Raw genomic sequence first — 26,355 nt, 5'->3', positions numbered from 1 at the left:
TTAGGGTTCATGCCCAGAAAAGCCTGGTACTATCCGAACTGACATTTGGCCATATCTGGTCCTATTGATCTCATGGTTATTTTCTTCTTTTGTTTTTTTTCACAGTAGTAGCATACATGAGGTTTATGAAATACACATTACAAAAAACCTTGTTCTATATGTATTAAAAATCAGACTTATTATATACTGTGTAAATCAGGACAAATAAATTAATTAATTTAGAATTACTTTTCGTAAGCTGCACTAAATATGCACACATTATAATTGCCAAACCTGTGAAGAAAAAAAACATTTATTTTATGTTTTTGTGTAATTGTTCTATATGTGTATGTCACATCAAATGAAAGCCCCTTCTGTACGTGAAGAGAAACCGTTAAATTACGGTGAAACAAACCTATAGCTTGAATTCAGAACGTGGACAATTACCGCAGGCCTAAAGAAGGGGTATTGAGAGGTCACTACTGTACTTTATTATTGAGATATATACATATCCATACAGTATTATGCTATGATCTTTTTTCTTTTTCATATGCTTCTTCAATATTCAATATCTACCTGGTATTTTTGATCTACAATTGCTTCTGTACTCTTCTTCTGGCTCATATATCGGCTTTGTTTTAGATATTAGGAAATTGTTTTTTTAAGCCTGAGGAATTCCTATCCTTGTAGCTGCTGCTGCCTTTTATGTACTATTTTACACAGTAATCATGTCACCCTGTGTAGTGCTAGCTAATCAGAATGTAATATCTAGTATAGTGAGCAGCCCTGTTAAAGATTGACATGTTTTAGTGTTTAACAGCAGCCCTACCCTCTTACTATAACCATTCACTAGAGATGGATATACAATCACATGGGCCTGTGGAAGCATCCCCTCCCAGTATAATAGAGCCTTTCTACCAAGCTGGCTGTTGGGCAGTGAGGACTCTGCCCACAGGCTGACACTTGTCTGTGGTTCCCGCCCAGTCATGCTGCCTCCCCACCCCCTCAGCCTCAAGAGCCGCTCCCCTGTCCAGCTCGCTGACGTCACCTCCTGGTTGCCATGGTGAAACTGAGGTCACCGTCTCCCTCCCCCCCTCCTTCTCCTCATCCTTTCCCTTGGAGGGAAGCCATTAGGTCCCACTTCTAACAAGCTGAGGAGGTGGGCGGGGCTTGAGGGAAGCGGAAGTGGCGGCTAGAACGGAAGTCGAACGGCGCAGTGAATCCGCAGGAGAGGGGGCAGTGAGGAAGCAGAGCTTGCCCGAATCTTTAATCTCAAGAGTCATCGTCGGATCGCGGCTATTTCAGGTGAGGATGGCCGGCACGGCACGTCGGTCAGTGGAGAAGGACAGCGAGGCCGGTGTGGGCGGGCGGTGTGCTGTTAGACAGTCCGTGGCCGCTTGGCTGCAAGGCCACCTGGGGCTTGTGCTTGGCAAGGGCGGGGATCCCAGCCGTGCGGCCTCGGCTCCGAACCGTTAGCATAGGATCCCACGCCCGTCTTAACGGCGATCTATCTACCTGACATCGTGCGATGGATCCTCAACCACCGAGCCCAACCCCCTCCCCCATATCTCTCCAGCATTACAGGCCTCAAATGTCCTCCGTGCAGGGCGACAGAGACCGTGTTATAATCACATCGCCATCCATCTACACTGCCGTCAGCGAGCAGATTATAATCGGCACCACAGCCCTGAGAGCGACATGCCAGTGTAATGGCCGGCTCCACGGTTTATTGCACTGCAGCTATGGCGGACTAGGTTTTCTCAGATAAGAGACTGTTAACCTTGGCACCTGTAGGTGTTTCAGAACTACATTTCCCAGGGTGCATCACGAGCCATGGTACCATCCACGGTGACGGTGTTGGCCATCCCTGCCCTATATGCATGGCTGGGGAGCTTTTATGTAGGTCAATTACTGCCCCATTTCACGTTTAATTCGCATTACTGTGCTGATGAATGGAGGAGTGGGGCTTGGATTGGCCATGTGTGAGGCTAAGCTGCATGTGCATCACCTTGTATCCTCGGTATGTGTCCTGATGCTTCTTAGAGAAACCCAGATTCCTATCACACTGCATTTAAACCGCATTATGATGTATAGGAACTGTAACAGGCCTTGCCACACAGCAGAGCACCTCTCTATTTAGACTCCCATCTCTTAATATGAATATTTCATGAGGACAATGAAGAGGGTGCTTTTATCTTTTTAAAACAGTCCTGCTGCACACATTTGTGGTGAGATCATGTCTCGAAAAGGTATTGTTTCAAGTATGTACCATGTGTTACATAAACCTTGAAAAATGTGCTAAAGCAAATTGAGCTTATTTCAGAATGGTGACATGTCACACAGAGATGAGCAACGTTTTAATTATGGACGGGTTGAAAAGCAAAATGACAACTTAGAAAATTAAATCACACTTTTTTTATTATTATTATTTTGGCCAGAGCTGCACGACGGTCAACCTTTTATTAGTTTCTAAATTGTAGGTTAATTTTTTGAAATAAATAACATGCGAGTATAATTGGCATATGGATGCTCTTCTGGTAAACAAACCTAATTTCTGCATATTTATAAAATATGCAGATCTAATGATATTATTGAAAACTGTGGCTTGTCCAGTAATTTGGCCTGCATGTCAAACTAGCATACTCCTGAAGGAACCCTATCCCCTTAAGGACATGATTCCCTTTTTTTTTTTTCAGAAGTTGTCCTCTTAAGGGGCTATAGGGTCAAAAATACAAAGGTGTATTCTTGACACTATAGTGTGAAAAGCACCCCCGCCCCTCTCATTAAATAGAAAATGTACCTTAAAGCGCTATGAAGGTCTCTGAAATTGCAGCAAAAGGCCTGCAGGGACTGACTATACTCATCAGAGCAAACACATAAAGCTGTAGTTGTATATGTGTCCCTTTAATACACTTATTTTCAGCAGTTTTATGTAATTTATTTAACACATTTCCTCAAATTCAAACCTCGAAAATTGACATAGCACATAGTTACATAGGCTGAAAAGAGACGTGTCCAAGTTTAGCCTTCCCCACATTTAGTATTTTGCCGTTGATCCAAAAGAAGGCAAAATAAAACCAATTTACAAAAAAATTCCTTCTTGACCCCAGAATGGCAATCAGATTAATCCTGGGATCTATACGCCTAATAACAGAAATGTAAACTTCTGTTTTAATATAAAGCCTTAAAGACACACTATAGTCACCAGAACAACTACCCCTTATTGTATTTGTTCTAGTGAGTATAATAAGTCCCTTCAGGCTTTTTGCAATAAACAGTCTCTTAAAAAAAAGTGTTTACATTGCAGCCTAGGGATACCTCCAGTGGCTCCTCCTCATATGGCTACTAGAGGTGCTTCCTGGGGCAGTTCTGTGACATTCAGTGTCTCCACCCTCAGCATAGAGAAACTGAACTTTCCTCATAGAGGTGCATTGATTCAATTCATCGCTATGAGGAGATGCTAATTGGCCAGAGCCGTGTTTGGCTTGTGTCTGCCTCCTTGGCAATCTCAGCCAATCCAACTCGAAAGCATTGTGATTGGCTCAGCTCAGGACTTATGATGTTAGCCAAGGAGGCAGAGCCAACAGTAGCAGATTGGAATAAATGTAAGCTTTTACTATATTCAGGGGGGCCAGGTGGTTTTTTTTAAACACTATATAGGGTCAGGAATACATGTTTGTGTTCCTTTAGTCTTCAAAAATAAATAGCTGCTTATTAAGTGATTGATCTTAGACATGAACACCGATAACTAGTCCTTCCTACATTATTTGCAGTGATATCACATTCCTTTTGTATGGAGGTAGTATCCCACAATTTTGAATTGGGTTTTATATATAATTATGCAAAATAAAGGAGAAAATACATGTATTTAAAGTAATTGGCCAGGTAAGTGCAGCAGCAGGCATAATCTTCAAGACCAGGAAATTATTCCACAAGTTGAGAGCCCTATAACTACATTGAGATAGATATATATTTTTTTCCCCTCTTCTCTTTCAAAAATGAATACTTTGATGCAGTGATAGGAAAAAGAATGCAATATAATTGCAATCAGAGTAATAAAGTTTCAAGCACTCCATGTGGTCTTCATCAAATCTTAGATTGTCAACCACATCCCATTCTGGACTGTGATTTCTAGCAATGGTTTATAGTATAGGTTGCAGCTAATGAATAACATGGTTGTATACTAAGACTATCAGTTTGATAACCTTGTTCAGTTTAGTAATGCAGTCTGTGCACTCCACATTCTCTCAACCTCTCAAGTGTGCCTCCTCTGTTTGTGTGGAAGGGACTCGCACAATATCCTCCTTTAATGCGAATCTGTCCTGTCATGATCCAATAAGAGTTCTGACTGCTCTTCTGTTTTTCCTAGTTTGATGTGAAATTAGGAGGGTTCTTGTGTTTTGTCTTCTTTTGGATCACCAGCAAAAACAGATGTGAGAGGCTGAACTTGATGGAAGCATGTTTCTTTCCAGCCTATGTAACCTCCCCTTTTTTTATTTCTTTTTTTTATACCTAAGGAAAGGTTGGGACTATTTTTCCTTATGTAGTATGTGAATAAGGGAGTTTTAGTGAAGCTCAACTGCATTTGGCTTCTTCCTGCATTGTCAATTTCGGGAGTGGCTGGCAAGGGCGTGTTAACTCTTGTGCAATCATGAGTCTACACTGGTCCATTGGTGACCTTCGGCACACGCCCAAAGAAAAGCAGAGTGTAGAATTTCTGGTGCTGCCATTTTGGGAACACAGGCGGCGGCACCGTGAGAGAAGACCTGGTGGAACCAGTCCCAGGGCCTGAGTTGGTTGGGGTGGCTATAGGGAGGCTGTGAACTAGAATTATGACAGAACGCTTTAATGTTAGATGGGAAAAAGGGCAGCCCTTTTAAAATCTATACAGTTGTAAGCAACTGTGTTCATAGACTCCATCATAGAGGAGAGGGCAGCTCTCCTTTGTTTTCAGTGGTCCGACATTCATTACCACAAATCCAGCAATCAATAAGGAGACTTATAAGAGCTTTTCACTAAGCAGTGTAAATCTGAATGCGGTCCTATGTCAAACAATTTACTGCAGTAAAGGATTAAATAAAGACCCTCAATAAAGTTGAGATTTTAGTGACTATTAACCCCTTAACCCCTTAAGGACCAAACTTCGGGAATAAAAGGGAATCATGACCTGTGTCCTTAAGGGGTTAAGGACGGCGGACATACTATGCCGTCCTTGAGGACACTGCTCTAAACGCTGGCGGGCGGCATAGTACGTTCTCGAGGACTTACATGCTCGCTGGCGATTGTGATGGGGGGGGGACTTGCCTGGTGAGAACCTCACGATCACATGGAACAAATAGCTGTCCATAGCAGTGCCATTTAGGGGGAGTGCCTGGAATGAAAGGTAGTCACCCTGCTGCCTGAAATAAAGTTTAATATAAATGTTTAAAATATATATATATATATATATATATATATATATATATATATATATATATATATATATATATATATATATATATATATATATATAAAATCAAACCAGGAATAATTGGGTTGCACTCACGGACTTGGATAAAAAGTTATAAATTTATTCCATAAATTGATGCAAAATCGACGTTTCGGTCCTCTCAGGGACCTTCCTCAGGATCAAATGTCATTTGATCCTGAGGAAGGTCCCTGAGAGGACCGAAACGTCGATTTTGCATCAATTTATGGAATAAATTTATAACTTTTTATCCAAGTCCGTGAGTGCAACCCAATTATTCCTGGTTTGATTCTATCTACAACCCCATGGGAAGTGGCACCCGGCAAGTAACATTTATACTATTTATCTTTTGAGCAAGAGTGCATGGACTATTCCATTTTTTGTGTATATATATATATATATATATATATATATATATATATATACCAGGTGCCAGTCCTGGGATTTGCTGATCCAAAATAAATGAACATATGGGCTGCACTCACGGTCTTCCATATAAAGTTTCCTTAATTCCATAGAACAAATCAACAGATCCTTTCTCAAGATCACTATGCCATTTGATCTTGAGAAAGGTCCCAGAGAGGACCGAAACGTCGATCTGTTGATTTGTTGTATGGAATAAAGGAAACTTTATATGGAAGACAGTGAGTGCAGCCCATATGTTTATATGTGTATATATATATGTGTATATGTGTATATGTGTGTATGTATATATGTGTATATGTGTGTATGTATATATGTGTATATGTGTGTATGTATATATGTGTATATGTGTGTGTATATATATATATATATATATGTGTATGTATATATGTGTATATGTGTGTGTGTATATATATATATATATATATATATATATGTGTATGTATATGTATGTGTGTGTGTGTGTTTATGTATATATATATATATAGTGTGTATTTTAATATTAATTTATATATATTAATATCAAAATACACGTAGAATGATATAAATTAAATATATAAATACTTTAAAGGGACACTCCAGGCACCCAGACCACTTCAGCTCATTGGAGTGGTCTGGGTGCCAACTCCCACTACTCTTAACCCTGCAAGTGTAATTATTGCAGTTTTTCATGAACTGCAATAATTACCTTTCAGGGTTAATTCCACCTCTAGTGGCTGTCTATTAGACAGCCACTAGAGGTCACTTTCTGGGTTCTAGCACAGGTTTCCTGTGCTAGAGCGTCGCTGGACGTCCTCACGCTGTGTGAGGACCTCCAGCGTCGCTCAAAACCCCATAGGAAAGCATTGAAATGATTTTTCAATGCTTTCCTATGGGGAGACGTAATGCGCATGCGCATTAGGTCTCCTCGGCCGGTGGGCGGGATCAGTCTCGCCCACCGGCCGACGCAATGGACAGGAGGAGCGTCGAGGGACATCGCCGCTGCCTCAGGTAAGTGACTGAAGGGGTTTTCACCCCTTCAGTAACCGGGGGTGGGAGGGGGAGGGAGAGGGACGTTTTCCTGGCACTGGAGTTTCCCTTTAAAAATGAAAAATAATTAAAAAAATAAATGTGTAATTTCGTTCTAACTATATTTTGATATATATATCTATATCTAATATATATATAATAAAAATATAATATAAATAAAAATATATAGTACCTTGCACACAAAAGCTGTCCTTTAATCCTTGCAAAAACCGGGTGCATTACCAGGGCTAAAGATATCCAAAATTCAAATAGAATGGCTGCACTCACGGGTATATTCCAGTTAAAATATAACTTTTAATGAGGTTGCATAAAAATCAACGTTTCAGTCCATCATGTGGACTTTCATCAGGACTATCCTGATGAAAGTCCACATGATGGACTGAAACGTCGATTTTTATGCAACCTCATTAAAAGTTATATTTTAACTGGAATATACCCGTGAGTGCAGCCATTCTATTTGAATTTTATATATATATATCTCCTCAAAATACATTTAGAACTATATATATCTATTTACATAAATATATGTGTATATATATTTATGTAATATTTTTACATAATTAAGTGATTTTATTAATTACAATTTGCGGGACCTGCCTGATAACCCAGGCAGAAAGTCCAGAGAATTTAAATTGCTAGCACTCTATTTAACCCTGTAACTTTCCAATACACCAAAAAACATTTACACGGGGGGTATTGTTTTACTCTGGAGACTTCGCTGAGCATAAATATTATTGTTTCAAAATGGTTAAATGTACTACGATGCTATCATCAGTGAAAGGGAAGTTTTTTTAAAATTTGTCACACACAAATGGCACGAACACTGACAATATTGTTGTGATACGTTTTACGGTTTTGAAACACTAATATTTGTGTTCAGCGAAGTCTCCTGGGTAATACAGTACCCCTCATGTACAGGTTTTATGGTATTTTCAAAAGTCAGAGTCAAATATATATGACTTGTTTCAGTTTTTCAACATTAAAATTCGCCAGATTGGTTACGTTGCCTTTGAGACCGTAAGGAAGCTTAGGAATTTGCAATAGTACACAACCCAAGGTATTGCAAATATGATATGTACTGTCTTGTTTAGTAGCCACTTGGTCACAAACACTGGCCAAAGTTAGTGTTAATATTTGTTTGTGTATGAAAAATGCAAAAAACTAATTTGAACGCCAATTTTGACCAGTGTTTGTGACTTAGTGGTCCAGGGGGACCGAAGAGGACGGAGGGGGGACTCCCTGGGCTCCGTGTGATCGCTGGCGACCGGGTAAGTAGAAAGGTCGGTTAGGGTGTTCTATGCCGCTCTCTGGCGTTTAGAGCCGGTTCCCTAAGGACGGCATAGAACACCCACCGTCCTTAAGGGGTTAATTTGATGTGACACATACATAGATAAATTCTCATTATAAAAAATAAAATAAAATGAGAAACCGTTTTTTTTTTCAGTTTTGGCATAAATAAATTGTGCATTATATGTCCAGCTTATAAAAAGTAATTCAAAATAAATAAATTTATGTGTCCTAATTTATAGAGTACATAATATGTATAGGATTCCAGCTTATTTTGAAAGTTACAGGTCACAAAATAAAAGGACTAAAATGTAATTTCAGTTTGGAAAAATTTTAGACGTTGGCATGTTTGTCTTATAGGTTTAGTAGCCATCACAGAAAACAAAATTGCCATACAAAAGTATATATTTATATGAAGTAGACATCACAGGTTATTTTGACCCTTTTTACGAGGCCATTTTATTGCCAGTCTCTGCTAAATATTTGAGTAAAATTGTGTTTTATTCTCTATTTTTGGCATATACACATATAACAAGGTTTTTGTAAAGCTGGTGTGTGCTATTCCTGCACAGAACCCCATATTGTATTCAGCTACATCTGCTGAGTATAACGATACCCCCATTGTATACCGTTTGGCACTATTCTGTGATGCTACAATGCCATATAAGAGACGAGGCTATTTCTGTTTCTATAGTTAGAATTTTGATAGATGGATTTGACAAGCCTGTGTCTTATTTTGGGGTGTTTATATCAGTGTGAGTATTCAAGTAACCTCACAAAGGGCTTCCAGTTGATAAAGCAGACACCCAGGGGTATATCATATGGCGTATATTGTGCCTTAACTTGTCACCATTTGTTTACCAATTTCTCTTTTTGTGTGGGGGGGAGCATTTTTTACATACATGTTGCATTTTTGCTGAGTATTTCTTATCATGATATGTACCATTGTCATAAAATCCCCTAAATTATGCTCAGTTTCATCTTCTGAGTAAAAAAAATATGCCCAATGTATGACCTAGACACTGTTTTGTGAAGTTACAGTGCTGTAAAAGAGACGTGACAAGTTTAGGTTTTAAGTGTGAATTTTCATGGAGGGTTTTTGATGCTTCCTTGTCCCGTTTTGGAGCACTTGAGCAGGCTACATATTCCAGCTACACTATAAAGGCATACCATGTCTTAAAGCCGACATCCCTGGGTGTTTCAAAAGACCTAGTGTGGGATCATTTTTCCGCTAGCTTGTACAAAGTGTAGTGGTAAAAAATTTTCTGCCTTTTTGATACACACTGAGTTTGCACAGTATATTTTGCAAACCTTGTGTGCTACGACTGTATAATACATATGTTGCTCAGCTATGCCGTCTGAGTACAGCAATATCCCGTATGTATCTTTGCCAGGTATATGTGGATATGAAGGGGCACATTTGAGACACAGCCATTCCGTTTTTTTCTAACTCAGTTTTACGTAGTGTCCATGTTTCATTAGCTGGTTGGTTATTCATACTACCCCACAAAAAAAAACTAGTTAAGAACACAACCCGGGGTATTTCAAAAGGTATATTTTGAACCTTGGATCTTTTTTTGCTAGTATGTTTCAGGTGTAGTGGTAATGAGCATTTTTTTTATGTATTTTTACTTTTTTTTACTTTTTAAAACTTGTTTTTAAACTTTTGTTTACTTATTAAAAATGTTTTACCGTACTTTTTAAAACTTTCTTAAAATTTCTTTTACACTTTTAAAATTTTTATTAACTTAAATTAAATTATCAGATCACAAAATGTAGTCCCTGCCAATTGATCACTGTAGTCTGTGATCAATTGGCAGGGAAGGGATTAATTTTATTAGAGCAGGGGAAAAAGGGGGTGGGATTTAACTTTAATTTTAACTTTAATTTTTTTTTTTTTACACTGTGAAGAGGATCATCACTGATCCGTCTCCCTGCATTTCACACGAAAAGAGCAGGTAGGTAGGTGGTTCAGAAGTCCCTGCCTTCCTAAACACTTCTTGTAAAGAGAGATCTAATATTTAGGCTTCCTTTATTGCACATTTTGTTTATCTCCTGCTCTGTTAACAGCCTTCTGGATTCTGCAGGATCCACCTGTGTGTAATTAAAGTTCTATTTACAGAGCAGAAGATAAAAACTTAAAAAGAAAGTTCATATTGGAATGAAAACGATATCATGTTTTTTCATGGGGTCACAGCCAGGAAGGTCTGACTAGGGCTGCATAAGCAAATACAAAAGTTATTTAATTACTTAATAGCAGGAAACTGAAAGTGCATGGACATGATCTATACACTTAAACTGCTTCATTAAGCTAAAGTTATTTCAGTGCATATAGTGTCCATTTTAACTTATGTCCCCTCTAATACAGCACTGGTATATCTGCAGGTTTGTGAGCATTAAACTATTGTAATACCCAATACTGGTCGGCTCAGTCAATGTTTACATTTCGAGACACTTCCCCAAGCATACCTCCTGCATGACGCACACACCGGTGTCACTGCCAGCATATCGACATCGGAACAGAGTGACATCAAACTGTTCCTATACTCCCTATATAACAAGAAGTGCTGTGGTTGCGATGCCTGGAGAGAAGCAGGACTTGCCTCTAGGAGATCTCTCTTGTTCTTGTCTGTCAATTTTTGGCATAGAGGAGTCTGAGAAATTGACAGGTTGTAGGAGGCTGGCTATAATTAAAGATTACTTTTTCAGCACTATATGTTGGCTTGCAAAGCAGGACCATACGTACAAGTGTGGTTTGCAATACAGTGGCTGTAAAAGTTTGACTGACCTTTCCATTGCCATTTTGGTTGCTACTTTTTGAGCACTGTATGTTGGCTTGCAAAGCAGGACTATACGTACAAGTATGATTTGCCATACAGTGGCTGTAAAAGTTTGACTGACCTTTCCATTGCCCTTTTGGTTGCTTTGAATAGTCAAAACAAAGGTGGATGTCAAAATCACAGCAGATGGTTTACAGCTCATGTCCAGTATTTACATGTATATATTTGTTGTCGGAGGGAATAAAAAGCATAGGTTGTTTTTGTGGATGAAGCCAGCACATCAAGCTATAGTCTTAGTGGCATTTGAGTGAAACAGAGGCAAGTTCAAGCACTTCAAACGTCACATCCATTTTTTTTTTTTTTAAATAAAGTTCATGCCATTCCTGTGTTTTTTTTACAGTGGTAAAGATCTTTATTTGTAAATTAAACAGAAATCTGAACCGTACCTTGCTTGTTATATATCTTGTGTTACTTAGTAGCTACTTGCAAAATATGTCCCACAAGCTACACTTCACTCTGTGTTCAAGATCTTGTATCGGGTCTAATGCTTGTATGTAAATGCGTTTCATACACCATGATTACTTTCATTATCTTTCAGGATTCACTATGGACAAGGCTGAATTAATTCAGAAGGCCAAACTGTCAGAACAGGCTGAGCGTTATGATGATATGGCTGCCGCAATGAAGGCCGTGACAGAGCAAGGAGGAGAACTAAGTAATGAAGAAAGGAACCTGCTCTCTGTTGCCTACAAAAATGTGGTTGGTGCCCGCCGCTCTTCCTGGCGTGTGATTTCTAGTATTGAACAAAAAACAGAGGGCAATGAGAAGAAGCAACAGATGGCAAAAGAATACCGTGAAAAAATCGAGGCAGAGCTGTATGATATCTGCATGGATGTTCTGGTAATATATATTTATTTTGTAACCTTTTAAACTTTCTTTTACCCAGCGTAGAGTGCTCAGTCATTGGAGAGTTACTAAATTGGTTCCATTCAGTTAGGGAATCTCTGAACCAGGGGCAAAAATTGTAAACCTGTCTTTATATTTTAATGGGATTTTACAAATTATTTTCTCTTTTTCCGTGTGTGCTTTTGAAGTCAAAGCTGTTCTGGTACTCACAGCTCTTTAACCCCTTAAGGACCAAACTTCTGGAATAAAAGGGAATCATGACATGTCACGCATGTCATGTGTCCTTAAGGGGTTAAAGGTCTAAATAAAGTGTTTATTAGCACCAAGACAGCAACATTTTAGTCCTAAAAAAGAGGGACTTTTTCAAAAGAAACAAACCACATTTAAATTCCTAAAGCGAAAGGTGTACAGAGCAAGTGTGAAACATGATTTAAATAAATAAAAATGGAAGTTTACCAAGTTTCCACCATCATGGAGCAAATGTTGCAACCATGATCGGTACCATGTATATTTTATACATAGAATCCAGTGTTGTGTGGCAACCAGATGAAAAAGAAACAAACTGTTGAAATTAAGTTACACGTTGGATTTTTATTCTTGAATTCTTAGCTTTAGCCAATGCTGTGTTCCAACTAAATTGTGTTGAATACTGCTCACTAATAAAATCTTGTTTTTTTTTTTTTGTTTTTTTTTAACCCCTTAAGAACGCAGGACGTTCTATGCAGTCCTTATTTAGATGGCTCTAAAATCCGCAGGGCGGCATAGAACGTCCTGCGATCTTATGTACTTACCCGGTCGCCGGCGATCCCACGCCGGCGATCGCGGTATGGGGGACTTACCTGGGAGCCCAGGGAGTCCCCCTCCGTCCTCTTCAGCCCCCCAGGGCCATGTGATCGCGAGGTCCTTGCGTGGACCCCGCGATCACATGGACGGCATAGCCGTCCAAGGCAGTGCCAGCAGGGGGAGTGCCTGTAATGACAGGTACTCCCCCTGCTGTCTGAAATTCAAATAAAATCAGTTAAAACAGTGTAAAAATAAGATTATATATACTTAGATCATATATATATTTATTATATATATGATCTAAGTATATATATACACATATACACATAAATATACATACACTGTCTACATGTATTTTAATATTAATATATACATAATTATATATATATATATATTAATATCAAAATACACGTACAATGATATTGATTAAATATATATATAATTTTTATTATATATATATTTATATTATAATAAAAATAAATAAATATATAAATACATAAAAAAAATATAATACAAAATAAATATATAAACATGCGTAATTTCGTTCTAACTGTATTTTAAAATTAATATATATATATATATATATATATATATATATATATATATATATATATATATATAGAGAGAGAGAGAGATATAGATATCAAAATACATGTAGAACGAAATAATATATATATCTATATACATAAGTAGATACGTATATATCACTAAATATATACCTATATATAAATAAAAATAATAAAAAAATTATATACATATATATGCACACATATATATATATATATATAATAATTCTACGCATATATTTATGTAATAATTTTACATAATTAGGTCATTTTATTAATTACAATTAGCGGGACCTGCCTGACAACCCATGCTGAAACCATAGGGAATTTAATTTGCTAGCACTATATTTAACCCTGTAACTTTCCAAGACACCATAAAACCTGTACATGGGGGGTACTGTTTTACTCGGAAGACTTCGCTGAACACAAATATTAGTGTTTCAAAACAGTAAAATATATTACAACGACGATATCGTCAGTGACAGTGACATTTTTTTGCATTTTTCACACACAAATGGCACTTACACTGACGATATAATTGTTGTGATACGTTTTACTGTTTTGAAACACTAATATTTGTGTTCAGCGAAGTCTCCTGAGTATAACAGTACCCCTCATGTACAGGTTTTATGGTGTTTTCAAAAGTTAGTCAAATATAAGGTTTGCGTTTCAGTTTTTTCACATTAAAAAATGTGAGCCCAGGAATGAAAATTATCTCCATGATGGCATACCATTTGCAATAGTAGACAACCCAGGGTATTGCAAATAGGGTATGTTTTTTTTTTTTTTTTTTTTAGTAGCCACTTAGTCACAAACACTGGCCAAAATTTGCGTTCAAATTAGTTTTTTGCATTTTCAAATATTAACACTAACTTTGGCCAGTGTTTGTGACCAAGTGGCTACTAAAAAAGACTGGACATACTCCATTTGCAATACCTTGGGTTGTCTACTTTTGCAAATGGTATGCCATCATGGGGGTAATTCTTATTTCTGGGCTACCATATGGTCTCAAAGGCAACGTAACCAATCTGGCGAATTTCAATGTGAAAAAACTGAAATATGTAACATGCTATATTTGACCCTGTAACTTCCCAAAACACCATAAAACCTGTACATAGGGGGTACTGTTTTACATGTGAGACATCGCTGAATACAAATATGTGTATTTTATTGCAGTAAAAGCAAACAGTATTATGACATTGACAGTTAGAATGTCACGTAGAACTAAAAAAATTTAAAAAAATCTTATTTTCTCTAATTTTTGTAATATTTTTTTCATATTAAATTATGTTCCATACCTAAATATTTGATGTTAAACGAAAGCCCTGTTTCCCCTGAATAAAATGATATATAATAAGTGTGGGTGCATTTAATATGAAAGAGGTGAATTACGGTTGGACAGACATGTAGCGCAAATGCCAGGTTTTGTTTACGTTTTTTTTGGATCACAACTTGTACATTTGGCTGCGGTCTTAAGGGGTTAAGTACTGTTGCTGGACTAAAACCAGGGATCTCTACTGTACATGGCATTGAAGGCTATCGAGCCAAGAGGCTCCTGCATAGTGCATAAGAGCACAGGGACAATTTAAATATCTATGAAATCCCACCAATTAAAGAACTGTGGAGGAAAGTGGGATTTAGTCACCAGTACCACTACAGATTAATGTAGTTACTCTGGTGAGTATAGTCAGTCCCTGCAGGCTTTTGAATGTAAACACTGCCTTTTCTGAGAAAAAGACTGTTTACGTTGCTCCTTAGGGACACCTCCAGTGGCCACTCCTTAGATGGCTAATAGAGGTGCTTCATGCTGCACAGTGTGCAGCACTGACGTTTAGTGTCTCCACAAGAGGATTTTGGAAATGCAGATGGGCCAGGATGGCATTTGGCTCTGCCTCCTTGGCTGAGATTATCAGCACATTGAGGGAATAAATTGTGAATAAAAGGGGGCCCACCTCGTAAATAGTTAAACACTATCAACAGCAAAAAAAAAATTTGGAAGGCGCAACTTAATGGACGCAAGTCTCTTTTCAGCTATGTAACTATAGAGTCAGGAATACAAATGTGTATTTTTGACCCTTTAGTGATAAAATCACCATTTAAAAACACCTTATTTTCAATGCCGGTGCTGGCCCCATTGACGGTCATTAGGATTGATGATCTCAGGAAATCCTGATGCTTTCCCATAGGAGTCATTGGGAGACTATTGCACATGCGAATTAAAATGGCAACAATCCGCATCTCCTCATAGAGATTCATGAAATCGGTGCATCTCTGAGGAATGTTCAGTGTCTCCATTCAGGGTGTGGAGACGCAGGATGACAACAGTGCTGCACACTCTTCAGCCCTAATGGGAAGCACCCGTCTGAGTGACTGCCAAAAGAGGGCTTACTAGGCAGAAATATATACACAGCCTTTTCTCTGAACAGGCTATAGACACCAGAATCACTACATTAAGCTATAGTGCTGCTGGTGGCTAGTGTCCCATTAAAGAAACAGATTCATCTTAAAAATGAATATATGTTGCTGTTTAGGTTCTGACCCCAATTTTTTATTTATTTTTTGTGGGGGGTGTATAGAGCAAGTGTCAAACATGATTTTAAAAAAAGTTACCTAGTTTCCACCATCATGGAGTAAAGGTTGATACCATGATGGGTACAATGTATATTCTATACATATTATTCAGTGCTGTGTGGCAACCAGATGAAAAAGAAAAACTGTTGAAATTAAGTTACCTGTTGGCTATAAAAGGCTCTTTGTGTACACATTGGATTTTTACTCTTGAATTCTTACCTTTAGCCTTTTTTTTTCTCTAGAGGGCCACTATTGTCATTCTTAACAGGCATGATTTCAGACAAATGTTAAAAGGATACTATAAGCACCAAAATAACTTTACCTTAATGCAGGGCTTGACAAATTTGCTGAGTCTAGGAGCCAACTATAAAAGTTAGAAGCCAGAGAAATCAACGCCACAAATACAATTCTTAAAGGGACACATTAGTTACAGGAACCACTATAGCTTAATGTAGTTGTTCTGAAGTCTAAAGCCTGTCCCTGAATGCTTTTCAATGTAAACCTGAGTTTTCAGACAAAAGGCAGTGTTTACAGTGTTGAGACTGCCTCTAGAGGTGCTTTCTGGTTCAGTGCGTCACACTGTGCAGTATGTATTTTAATGTTCCCTATAGGGGTGCATTGGCATTTTGCCGTGCATGCGCAATAGTTTCCAAATGCTTTCCTATGGGGAAGCATTGGATTGGCTGAGATCGTCAAGATTGATCTCCGCCATGGAGGTGGGGCCAGCCACGGCGTGGGAAAAATGGTAAGTAAATCTTTCCCATGTGATTGGAGGGAACACAGTCATTAACCGACACAAACACACACGCACTCTCAAATAACTACTTTTTATTTTTTTTATTTGAATGTAAATCCACCAAGTCTCCACCTTTGGAGAGCTGCAGTGGATAGGCTTGGGGTCCAGTGGGGCTGCTGTCATCTCACTGCTCTGCTCCCTCTTGCACTCTGTTAAAGGGACACTCCAGGCACCCAGACCACTTCTGCTCATTGGAGTGGTCTGGGTGCCAACTCCCACTACCCTTAACCCTGCAAGTGTAATTATTGCAGTTTTTCATAAACTGCAATATTTACATTGCAGGGTTAACTCCACCTCTAGTGGCTGTCTATTAGACAGCCACTAGAGGTCACTTTCTGGGTTCTAGCACAGGTTTCCTGTGCTAGAGCGTCGCTGGACGTCCTCACGCTGTGTGAGGACCTCCAGCGTCGCTCAAAACCCCATAGGAAAGCATTGAAATGATTTTTCAATGCTTTCCTATGGGGAGACGTAATGCGCATGCGCGGCATTTCCGCGCATGCGCATTAGGTCTCCTCGGCCGGTGAGCGAGATTAGTCTCGCCCACCGGCCGACGTAATCATTAGGAGGAGCGTCGCGGAGGCGGAGACAGCGGCGAGGGACATCGCCGCAGTCCCAGTTAAGTGACTGAAGGGGTTTTCACCCCTTCAGTAACCGGGGATTGGTGGGTGGGAGGGAGAGGGACCCTCCAGTGCCAGAAAAACGGATCGTTTTTCTGGCACTGGAGTTTCCCTTTAAGTGAGCCAGGGGCCTGATTGATGTCATAACCCAGCATGACTACAAGGCGCGCAAGGGGGCAAAACAGGGAGATTACAGCTCCCTTGCCACAGCAATAGACCGCCCGCCTCCCTACCTTAGCTCTCAATAAGCCGGTAACCTCTCTCCCTCAACTCAGCCGCCCCCTCAGTCCTCAGTGAGCAGACTGCCCACCTCTGCTCTCAGTCAGCCGGTCACCTCAGGGGCTGAACCGGCTCACAAATCTCAAGCGCCAAGTGACATTTCCTGGTCGCCATGGCGACCTGGCGCCTGGGATTTGTCGAGCCCTGCCTTAATGTAGCAGTTTTTGAATATATGTAACGTTCCTCCAGACGTACTCCTCTGTTCTGTGCCATTAACCCCTTAATGAGGTTTTATAGTGTTTTTGAAAGTTACAGGATCAAATATAAGGTTTGCCCATTTTAGTTTTTTTCATAGAAATTTGCCAGATTGGTTGTTGCATTTGAGACCATGTGGAAGCCCAGGAATAAAAATTACACCAATGATGGCATACTATTTGCATAAGAAGACAACCCAAGGTATTACAAATGGGGGTATGTTCAGTCTTTTTTAGTAGCCACTTAGTCACAAACACTGGCCAAAGTTAGCGTTCAAATGTTTTCTTGCATTTTTCACACACAAATTTAAACGCTAACTGTGGCCAGTGTTTGTGACTAAGTGGCTACTAAAAACTACTGGACATACACCATATTGAATACTCTGAGTTGTCTACTTTAGCAAATGGCGTGCCATCATGGGAGTAATTTTCATTCCTGGGTTACGATACAGTCTCAAAGACAACATAACAAATTTGTCAAATTTCAATGTGTATAAACTGAAAAGGGGAACATGCTATATTTGACCCTGTTACTTTCCAAAACACTATGAATCTGTTAATGGGGGGGGGGGAGGTGGGGGGTAGTGTTGTATTCATGAGACATCACTGAATACAAATATGTATTTTATTGCAGTAAAAGATAACAGTATTATGATATTCACTGTTAAAATACCACGCAGAACTAAAGAAAAAAATTAATCTTGATTTCTCACACTTTTTAAAGATTTTATTCATATTAAATTGTTTCATATATTAAGTTAATTGGAAATTAAAGCCCTATTTTTTCATAAATAAAATCTGTAAGTATGGCTGCACTTTATATGAAAGAAGTGAATTACAGACATATAGCGCAAATTCCAGTATTTGTTTGCAATTTGTTTATGCTCAGAACATGTACAATTGACCCAGTCCTTCATGGGTTAAGGAGTTAAATCATTTTTGTTTATAGCCACACCTCCCCTGGCTGTGACTCACATAGCCTATGTGATTTTTTTTTTTTCCCCCCCAATACAGCGTGTTTTACTTAAGATATTGTGCTCTGTTAACATACATAAGCTATTAGCAGAGTAGCAGTCAAGACATTTTAAATTCAACACATTGTAATAAAGGCATTTTTATAATTGGACTTCTTTATATGATATCTGCAGAAAGGCTACAAATAGAAGAGGTGGGACTAGGGCTGCATTAACAAAGTGATTGGCGGAGAATTGAGCAGTGAGACTGCAAGGATCCTAATTAAATCCCTTCATTGAGTTAGTTGTTTTGGTGATTAGTGTGATTCACAAAATTGCAAATATTTTAAATTGTCCAAAAAAGGGTCTTGGTCTGTGCACTAAAACAAGTTCATTGAGATCTGTCAATAAAATAGTTGAGCTAAAAAAAATCTTTGTATATGGTAATTTGGTAGCAATTTCCTTTTGTATGGAATTTCAAAATTATTTTTATTTTTTATTAAATATCTTGCTATGCAGTATTTACGCATCATAAGGCACATTAAACAAATATACAAATAAAGTCAAACTCTCGCTACTTCTGAGCAGCAGCAATGACTATAGTACACTTCAGCCCCAATACATACAATAAAAAACAAAAGCATTACTTGCGCACTATCCCAAATCCCTATGCACATTTAAATAACTGGAGGTTTTTAGTATCATTCCAGTGGCCACCTGAGTGTAAGCTCACCTGCCATGTCTAGGCAAACCTCTTAGGGGAGTCCTACACCAACAATTCACCTTGCTGCTTTCAGCTTCAGATAAATAAAATCTCTGAGACAGAAATTGTATATTTGTCTAAACCCCATACATACATATTAACCCCTAATCAGGAACACATGGGTTGGGAGGCAGCATTGTAACATGGCTGTGTAATTCAAAAGCAAACACAAAATTAATTCCTGCACTCAAACACCCACTACTCCTTGGCGACTGCAACGACCATAGTACACATAAGCCCCTATACCTGGGTGGATACTGGAGTGATACTAAAAATCTCCACTTATTTAAATGTGCATAGGGATTTGGACATTATACAAAAGGAAACTACTGAGGCTCAAGAATAAAACTCAGTGATGTTGCACCGGCTTTTTGCCTGTTTCGGATATCAAACCTATCACAACAGAAATATGCTTATTTTAATTTTTTTTCTAATTTTCGCAGCAGATATGTCAGGTTTTCATGTCCCCATAAAATTTTATATAAAACATAAATTTGATATTGTAATTCTCATTTATTCTTTATTCAGATGACGTGAGGTGGTTTTATCTGACTCCATACAGACATTTAAACAGCAGTTGGATAAATACTTGCAAAAACATAGCATACAGGGATATAGTTTCTAATTAGTGGGGTAAAGGCTGCTTGATCCAAGGAGACATCTGACTGCTATTTTGGGGTCAAGAAGGAATTTTTTCCTAGTTTGTTGCAAAATTGGAAGTGCTTCAGACTGTTTTTTGCCTTCTTTTTGATCAACAGCAAAAACATGTGAGGAAGTCTGAACTTGATGGACGCAAGTCTCTTTTCAGCTATGTAGCTATAATGTTTATAATTGCAAAGCCTTTTTTTTATTTCTAATAAGAGAACAAAGTTCAAGAGTGATCAGAAAAAAAAGGGGGGCGGGGGAGCCGGAGTGTTGCCTTCCATTAAAAGTTCAACAGCATATTGTATTTGAAAGAGACATATGATCTTGACTTCTAAATTCATTTAAATGTTTTAACTTTTTTTATTTTTTTTAAGGGTCTTCTGGATAAATACTTGATTGCATGTGCCACACCACCGGAAAGCAAGGTTTTCTACTTGAAAATGAAAGGAGATTATTATCGGTACCTTTCAGAAGTCGCATCTGGTGAAAAAAAGCCAGGTTGGTATTTTGAATTTGTGAACTGAATTTGGAGTTTAGGGAGAACAAATTATTGAGCCATTATTATACATTTTAAGTGTTACTTCAGCCCTTATTTAAAAAAAAAAAAAAAAATATATATATATATATATATATATATATATATATATATATATATATATATATATATATATATATTGTTTTAACATTAGACCTGTCCTATTGGGCTTAACTATTAGGTGAGCTCCACCCCATCTAAAACACGGTAAACAAAATGTCTAGTGGGTTTTTTGTTTTTTTAGGTGTGGCTAAGACTGTATAGACAGAAACTATCATTTAACCTCTCAGTGGCAGGGACAAGCTATTTGACAAAACTGCTTAATTAAGCTAAAGTTGTATTGGTGCCTAGTGTTTCCTATGTATAGAACAGAGAATTGCATCTGCATTGGATGAACAGATGAGAGCAAAAAAAAAGAAACCATTATGAATGTAAGGGATGATATAGAGCAAGCGATGGGGAAGGGGGTGTTCAAATACTGTTAAAAGGCCCTGCCTGCCAATCCACGTACCACAAATGAGAAATACATGCCTTTCTAATTAGTGCATATAATTTATTTTTAGAAACTGTAGCTTGCTCTCAACAATCTTACCAGGAAGCTTTTGAAATTAGCAAGACCGAGATGCAGCCAACACACCCCATTCGACTTGGATTGGCTCTAAACTTCTCAGTGTTTTACTATGAAATTCTCAATTCACCTGAGAAAGCATGCAGTCTAGCAAAAGCAGTAAGTCTATTGTATTTTTATTGTTTTCTTCAGCTATAAGCCTACCACATTTGTTTTATACCTTTTTGGGGTGGTGGAGGGAGGAGCTGTATCTCCATGGAAAAGTGTTGTGTGTGGGTGTTTTTTTTTTTTTTTTCTTGATATGCATAAAATGTGTATTGATAACACTCTTGGTATAGATGTTTTCTTAATACTTTATTTGTATTGGTATTTGTGCAAGCAGCAATTTACAGTTTAATGTAATACATTTCCTATTTTGATTGAAGTGCTAAACCTGCTTCTTCAATAACATATTTGGAATGTTTCTGTAAATACAGGCATTTGATGAAGCAATAGCTGAGCTGGACACACTGAATGAGGAGTCTTACAAAGACAGCACTCTTATCATGCAGCTACTAAGGGACAATCTTACAGTAAGTAAATACTTTCACATTTCAAAACCGCTAGGCCGAGTTTTACAAATCATAACCCTTAACGCCGTTACGGCGGTCTATGCCATCCACATTATAATGGGCTTTAAAGCCGTTGTGGCTCTGCGGTACTTACCTCCACCGCAATCCTCTTCGGGAGGACTGCCAGGCAGCCCTCCCCTGGCAAATGATGCCCCCGGGGGTCATGTGATCGCTCTCAAAGAGCAATCGCATGGCGACAATAGCTGGCTGTGGATCTGCCAGCAGGGAGACTGTCTGGACTGTCACAGTCCCCCTGCTGGTGGGTAGTGTAAAAAGAAATATTAAACATGTAAAATAAATTAAGTGTGTGTGTATGTTTGTCTTTCAAATATTAGTGTTTTGCTTTTTTCACACAAAAACAAATGACCGCCTACTTTGGCCAGTGTTTCTGACTAAGAGGCTACTAAAAAAAGACTGGACATATACCCCATTTGCAATACCTTGCATTGTCTACTTTTGCAAATGGCATGCCATCATGGGGGTAATTCTCATTCATGGGCTACCACACAGTCTCAAATGTAAAATTACTAATCTGGCAAATTTCAATGTGAAAAAAACAAAAAAAACGGAATGTGCTATATTTGACTTTCCAAAATACCATTAAACCTGTTAATGGGGGTTATTGTTGTACTCGTGAGACTTTGCTGAATACAGATATGTGCATTTTATTGCAGTAAAAGCTAACCGTATTATGACATTTACAGCTAAAATGTCAGGCGGAACTACAATTTATTTATTTATTTTTTTCATAATAAATTGTTTCATATACGAATAGTAAATGAGAAATGAAAGCCCTGTCTCTCCTGAATAAAATGATATATAAGTAGTGTGGGTGCACTTAATATGAAAGAGGTGAATTACGGCTGGCCAGACATAGAGCAAATTCCAGTTTTTGTTTACATTTTGTTTTGATCAGAACGTGTACTATTGACTTCGTCCTGAAGGGGTTAAATGTTTTCTGCCATCTGTTGAATTTTGTAAACAACTTTTTCTTGTTTGTAATCCTACTAGGAAAACGCTCCTTTTTTATTATTTATTTTAATTTATCATGGGTAGCCAAAAAATTGTAAATCGAAGGATAAAAAGGCATAAAGTGTTATTTCAAAACCACTTGCATAATGTGTGCATGGTAATTGGCACCATAACATTAACTAGTACATTTCTCTTTTCTTGCAGTTATGGACCTCAGAAAACCAGGGAGAAGAGGCTGATAATGTAGAGGGAGACAACTAACTGCCATGCTTCAGTTTTTCCCTTTTTTTTTCTTTTTTTTTTCAATTTTTTTTTTTAATTTGTGTTTTTATTATTTCAGTCACTCTGTATTGTAGACACATATGTTTTTGTGCGACAAGTAAAAGAAAAAAATACATTGACTTTCACAACCTCTGTGTAGCAGAACAATGTGGATTAAGGAAAAAATGGCTAATAGTTACTCAAATAGAGTAATACATTCTAAGTATATAATGGCATTAAAAATGTATCTCAGTTTATTATGAGGCAATTTAAATTTGTAATTATGTCCTTGGGTGGTTGTGTTTTTTTTTTTTTTTGGTGTGTGTTTACTGAACACTGTGATTATGAGCTTTTGTCACTAACATTATAATAGAAATATGTTCTCACAGACAACCTACCTATTTTAAACAGTGCAGTTCTTCTGAATCTGTTTTACAGAATGTTGGCCACCGTACTGTGAAACTTTGGATCAGTTGGATTTGTACCATAATGTTTTGGGCATATTTCTGTAGTAAGGAAACTTTTTGATTGCTACATATATACATTTCCTAGTTTGTAAAGCTGAATACAATCAAGTCTTGTTTTTGAGTATTGACTCAGTGTAGAGTTTTCAACCTGGTTTAATGCTCACACATGCCACTTTAATTTTTACAAAATCAGGGGCTTGTACAGAATACACTGTACAATAATATCTAACTTTTTGCCAGTGTAGTTATGTTGTCCATTTATAGACACGTATTCTTTGGGGCATACACCCTTTTGCAAACCCCCTCTGGTATTTATAACGGTTACAAAGAAGTTGTTAAATATATGAGAAATCTGATCTTTTGGGGATATGTTTTCACAGTATTTTAACTGTTTACATTTCATTTTTTAATTCAAATTACACGTTGTTCTGCTTGCCCTTCCTGATCCTACTATTCTGTTGAAACCGATTTGCACAACCCACTTAGGTTGAACGCTTCCAATATATAAATTCTCTGCAATGCAATTTTTATGTTCCTCTAACGACTCCTTAATCATTATTGGTGATATTGGAACATTAAGTTATTCAGCAATGTGTTCTATATAGTACTTTGGCAGTACCTAAAATAACAATTGGTAAATTGTATTTAACAGTGCTGTACTGTATTCTGTTTGTAATCACTGTCCCAATTTAACCACATCATTCCCCTTTTTACCATTCCACGTGGCTGTATCTTTTCTAGGTGTCTGTCCATCTGTCTGCTTCATAGCAAAATTCATGCACTGATTTTCAAATTTCCCAAGTCGAACAAAACCGTGCAGTTAAGACTTGCGCTTGATAAATGCAGTAGTGAATGTGGAACTGAGCCTGTCTGTATATCTGGTAGCTCTATTTTGCTTTGTTTTTAACTGACCAGTATTCTGCCTAAAGTTTGCTTCTGTGTTGGTTTTATTACCTAGCACACACGTGGTTGTGAAAATAGTCTAGCAAAAAAAAGCAAAGACAAAAAAAAAACTGGTTATTGATGTACTCAAATTTGTGTATGTATTTTCAACAGTTCTAGTTTCACCCTGCACAGAATAATCAGGAACATGTTAAGAATTCAAGAGCAAAATAAATAAACAATGTTATCAGTTCAGTGTTGATTGCATTCTCTTAATGTGTGCATTCCAAGCTATGATGCCTGGCAATAAGTATAATTTATGTTTTCCAACTATATGTGTTTATTGTATCCATTTTCTAACCATAATGGGCATGGTTAAAAGAACACTCTAGTGTTTATAAAATAACTGTAGGAATTCATGGTTATATTCTTAAGACCCACAAATTCTGCAGCACTGTACAGTGGGTGGACTAACAGACATGTATTTGTAACCAGATGGGTTGGATGCACAGGAACCAAGGGGTTTTAGTGTTATCTACATTATATAGGATAAGGGCTACATAAATTAAGTTTTGCTCATCTTTAGTCCCCTGGTTCGCTGATCTCTCTGCCGCTCTTTCTCTGGCTAAAATCAATACTGACGATCAGAGCCCATCTAAATCTCATCTGTAGGGAAGCATTTAGGGGCTCTAGCAAATTTGCTGCAATTGCTGAGCTAATCAGCATTGATATAAGATTTCAGGAACAGATGAAGCCTCTGTAGTACGGTCTTGGATACAGCCACTGAAGGTGATCATAGGTTGCAATGTAAATACTACTACTTTTTTTTTTTTTTTTTTTTTTTTTTTTTTTTATAACTAGGATAGTTGCATTGTCAGGGGCAGCATAGAAGGAAGGGAAGAGACAATTATTCATGCATTAGAAGTTTGATAAAGACAAAGTAAAAAATATCCTAAGAGATTGCAGTAGGACCAGCTGGATGGCAAAAACACTGCTCCTTGTACCTCAAAAGTTATTGGAATAAAAACCAACCACGGACCATGCCAGCAGAGTTAAAACAATGTTTCGAGTGGGGGAAAAGATGGGTTCAATTCTGGCTTTACTGGCAGAGGGATACATGGAGTGGTAGGTTGCTTCCATCTTTTAAAATTTCAATGTCGCCGCTTCAGAAGAACAAAGTCAAGCAGTAAACTTTGGGAGACAACAAAGCCTCGATACCAGCATAGGGCAAAAACTACTGTCCACTGACTGTCATGACCACCAGTAACTAATTTGAATGTCGTTCAGCAACCATAAGATTACATTAGTTGGCCTATAAAAAGAAGGGAAGGTGGAAGGAAGTGCAAGGTGAGGACAGTACAAAAGAAGCTCCGATGGGCATTGGGACTATAGAAGACTGGTGTAAAGTCATCTTCTCTGAAGAGTCCAATTTTCAGCTTTACCCAATATTTGTCTATCTAATGGTCAGATAGAGACCTCTGAGCCACAGCCTCTCGTACCCACTGTGAAATTTGATTGAGAATTGGTGATCTGAGGATACTTCTGCAAAGCTGGAATTGGACAGATTGATCTTTGTGAAAGACTCATTAGTAGGGCCATGTACAAGGCTATCTTGGGGGGCTTCCTTCAGCCTTGACAGTGTTCACCAACTCCTCAGGATTGTTTTTTTTTTTTTCCCAGCAGGATAATGATCAATGCCACCCAGATCAATCAAGGTGTGGATACAGAACCACCAGATCAAGACATGGCCAAGTCAGCCCAATCTCCAGATATGAGGGAGATGGATGGTCACAAGCCATCAAAGCAAAGATGCTTTATTTATTTATTTATTTATTTATATATATATATATATATATATATATATATATATATATTCTCCAAGAATGGCATAAACTCATTCAACAGCAATATGAAAGACTTACGGAGCTTATGCCAAGATTAGAGGCAGTGCACTACAATGGATATCTACAATCTCTTACCTGAAAAACAGGCAGGCAAACTATATAGGAGGAGCTTAACTT

At 38.0% G+C, this 26,355-nt stretch overlaps 1 protein-coding gene across 1 annotated transcript; it reads left to right on the top strand.

Annotated features, from left to right (window-relative positions):
• The first annotated feature begins 1,134 nt into the window (after positions 1 to 1,134).
• Positions 1,135 to 24,589, top strand: YWHAB (tyrosine 3-monooxygenase/tryptophan 5-monooxygenase activation protein beta). Its single transcript, XM_063458912.1, has 6 exons — positions 1,135 to 1,284; positions 11,564 to 11,865; positions 20,413 to 20,536; positions 21,137 to 21,300; positions 21,618 to 21,713; positions 22,929 to 24,589. Exons 2-6 carry the CDS (start codon positions 11,572 to 11,574, stop codon positions 22,983 to 22,985), a joined length of 735 nt encoding a protein of 244 aa, XP_063314982.1. The 5' UTR covers positions 1,135 to 1,284; positions 11,564 to 11,571; the 3' UTR covers positions 22,986 to 24,589.
• The last annotated feature ends 1,766 nt before the right edge of the window (positions 24,590 to 26,355 follow it).

The sequence above is a fragment of the Pelobates fuscus genome, chromosome 6 (genome assembly GCF_036172605.1).
Source record: "Pelobates fuscus isolate aPelFus1 chromosome 6, aPelFus1.pri, whole genome shotgun sequence".
NCBI classification, from domain to species: domain Eukaryota; kingdom Metazoa; phylum Chordata; class Amphibia; order Anura; family Pelobatidae; genus Pelobates; species Pelobates fuscus.
This window is presented reverse-complemented; position numbering and strand designations above follow the sequence as displayed.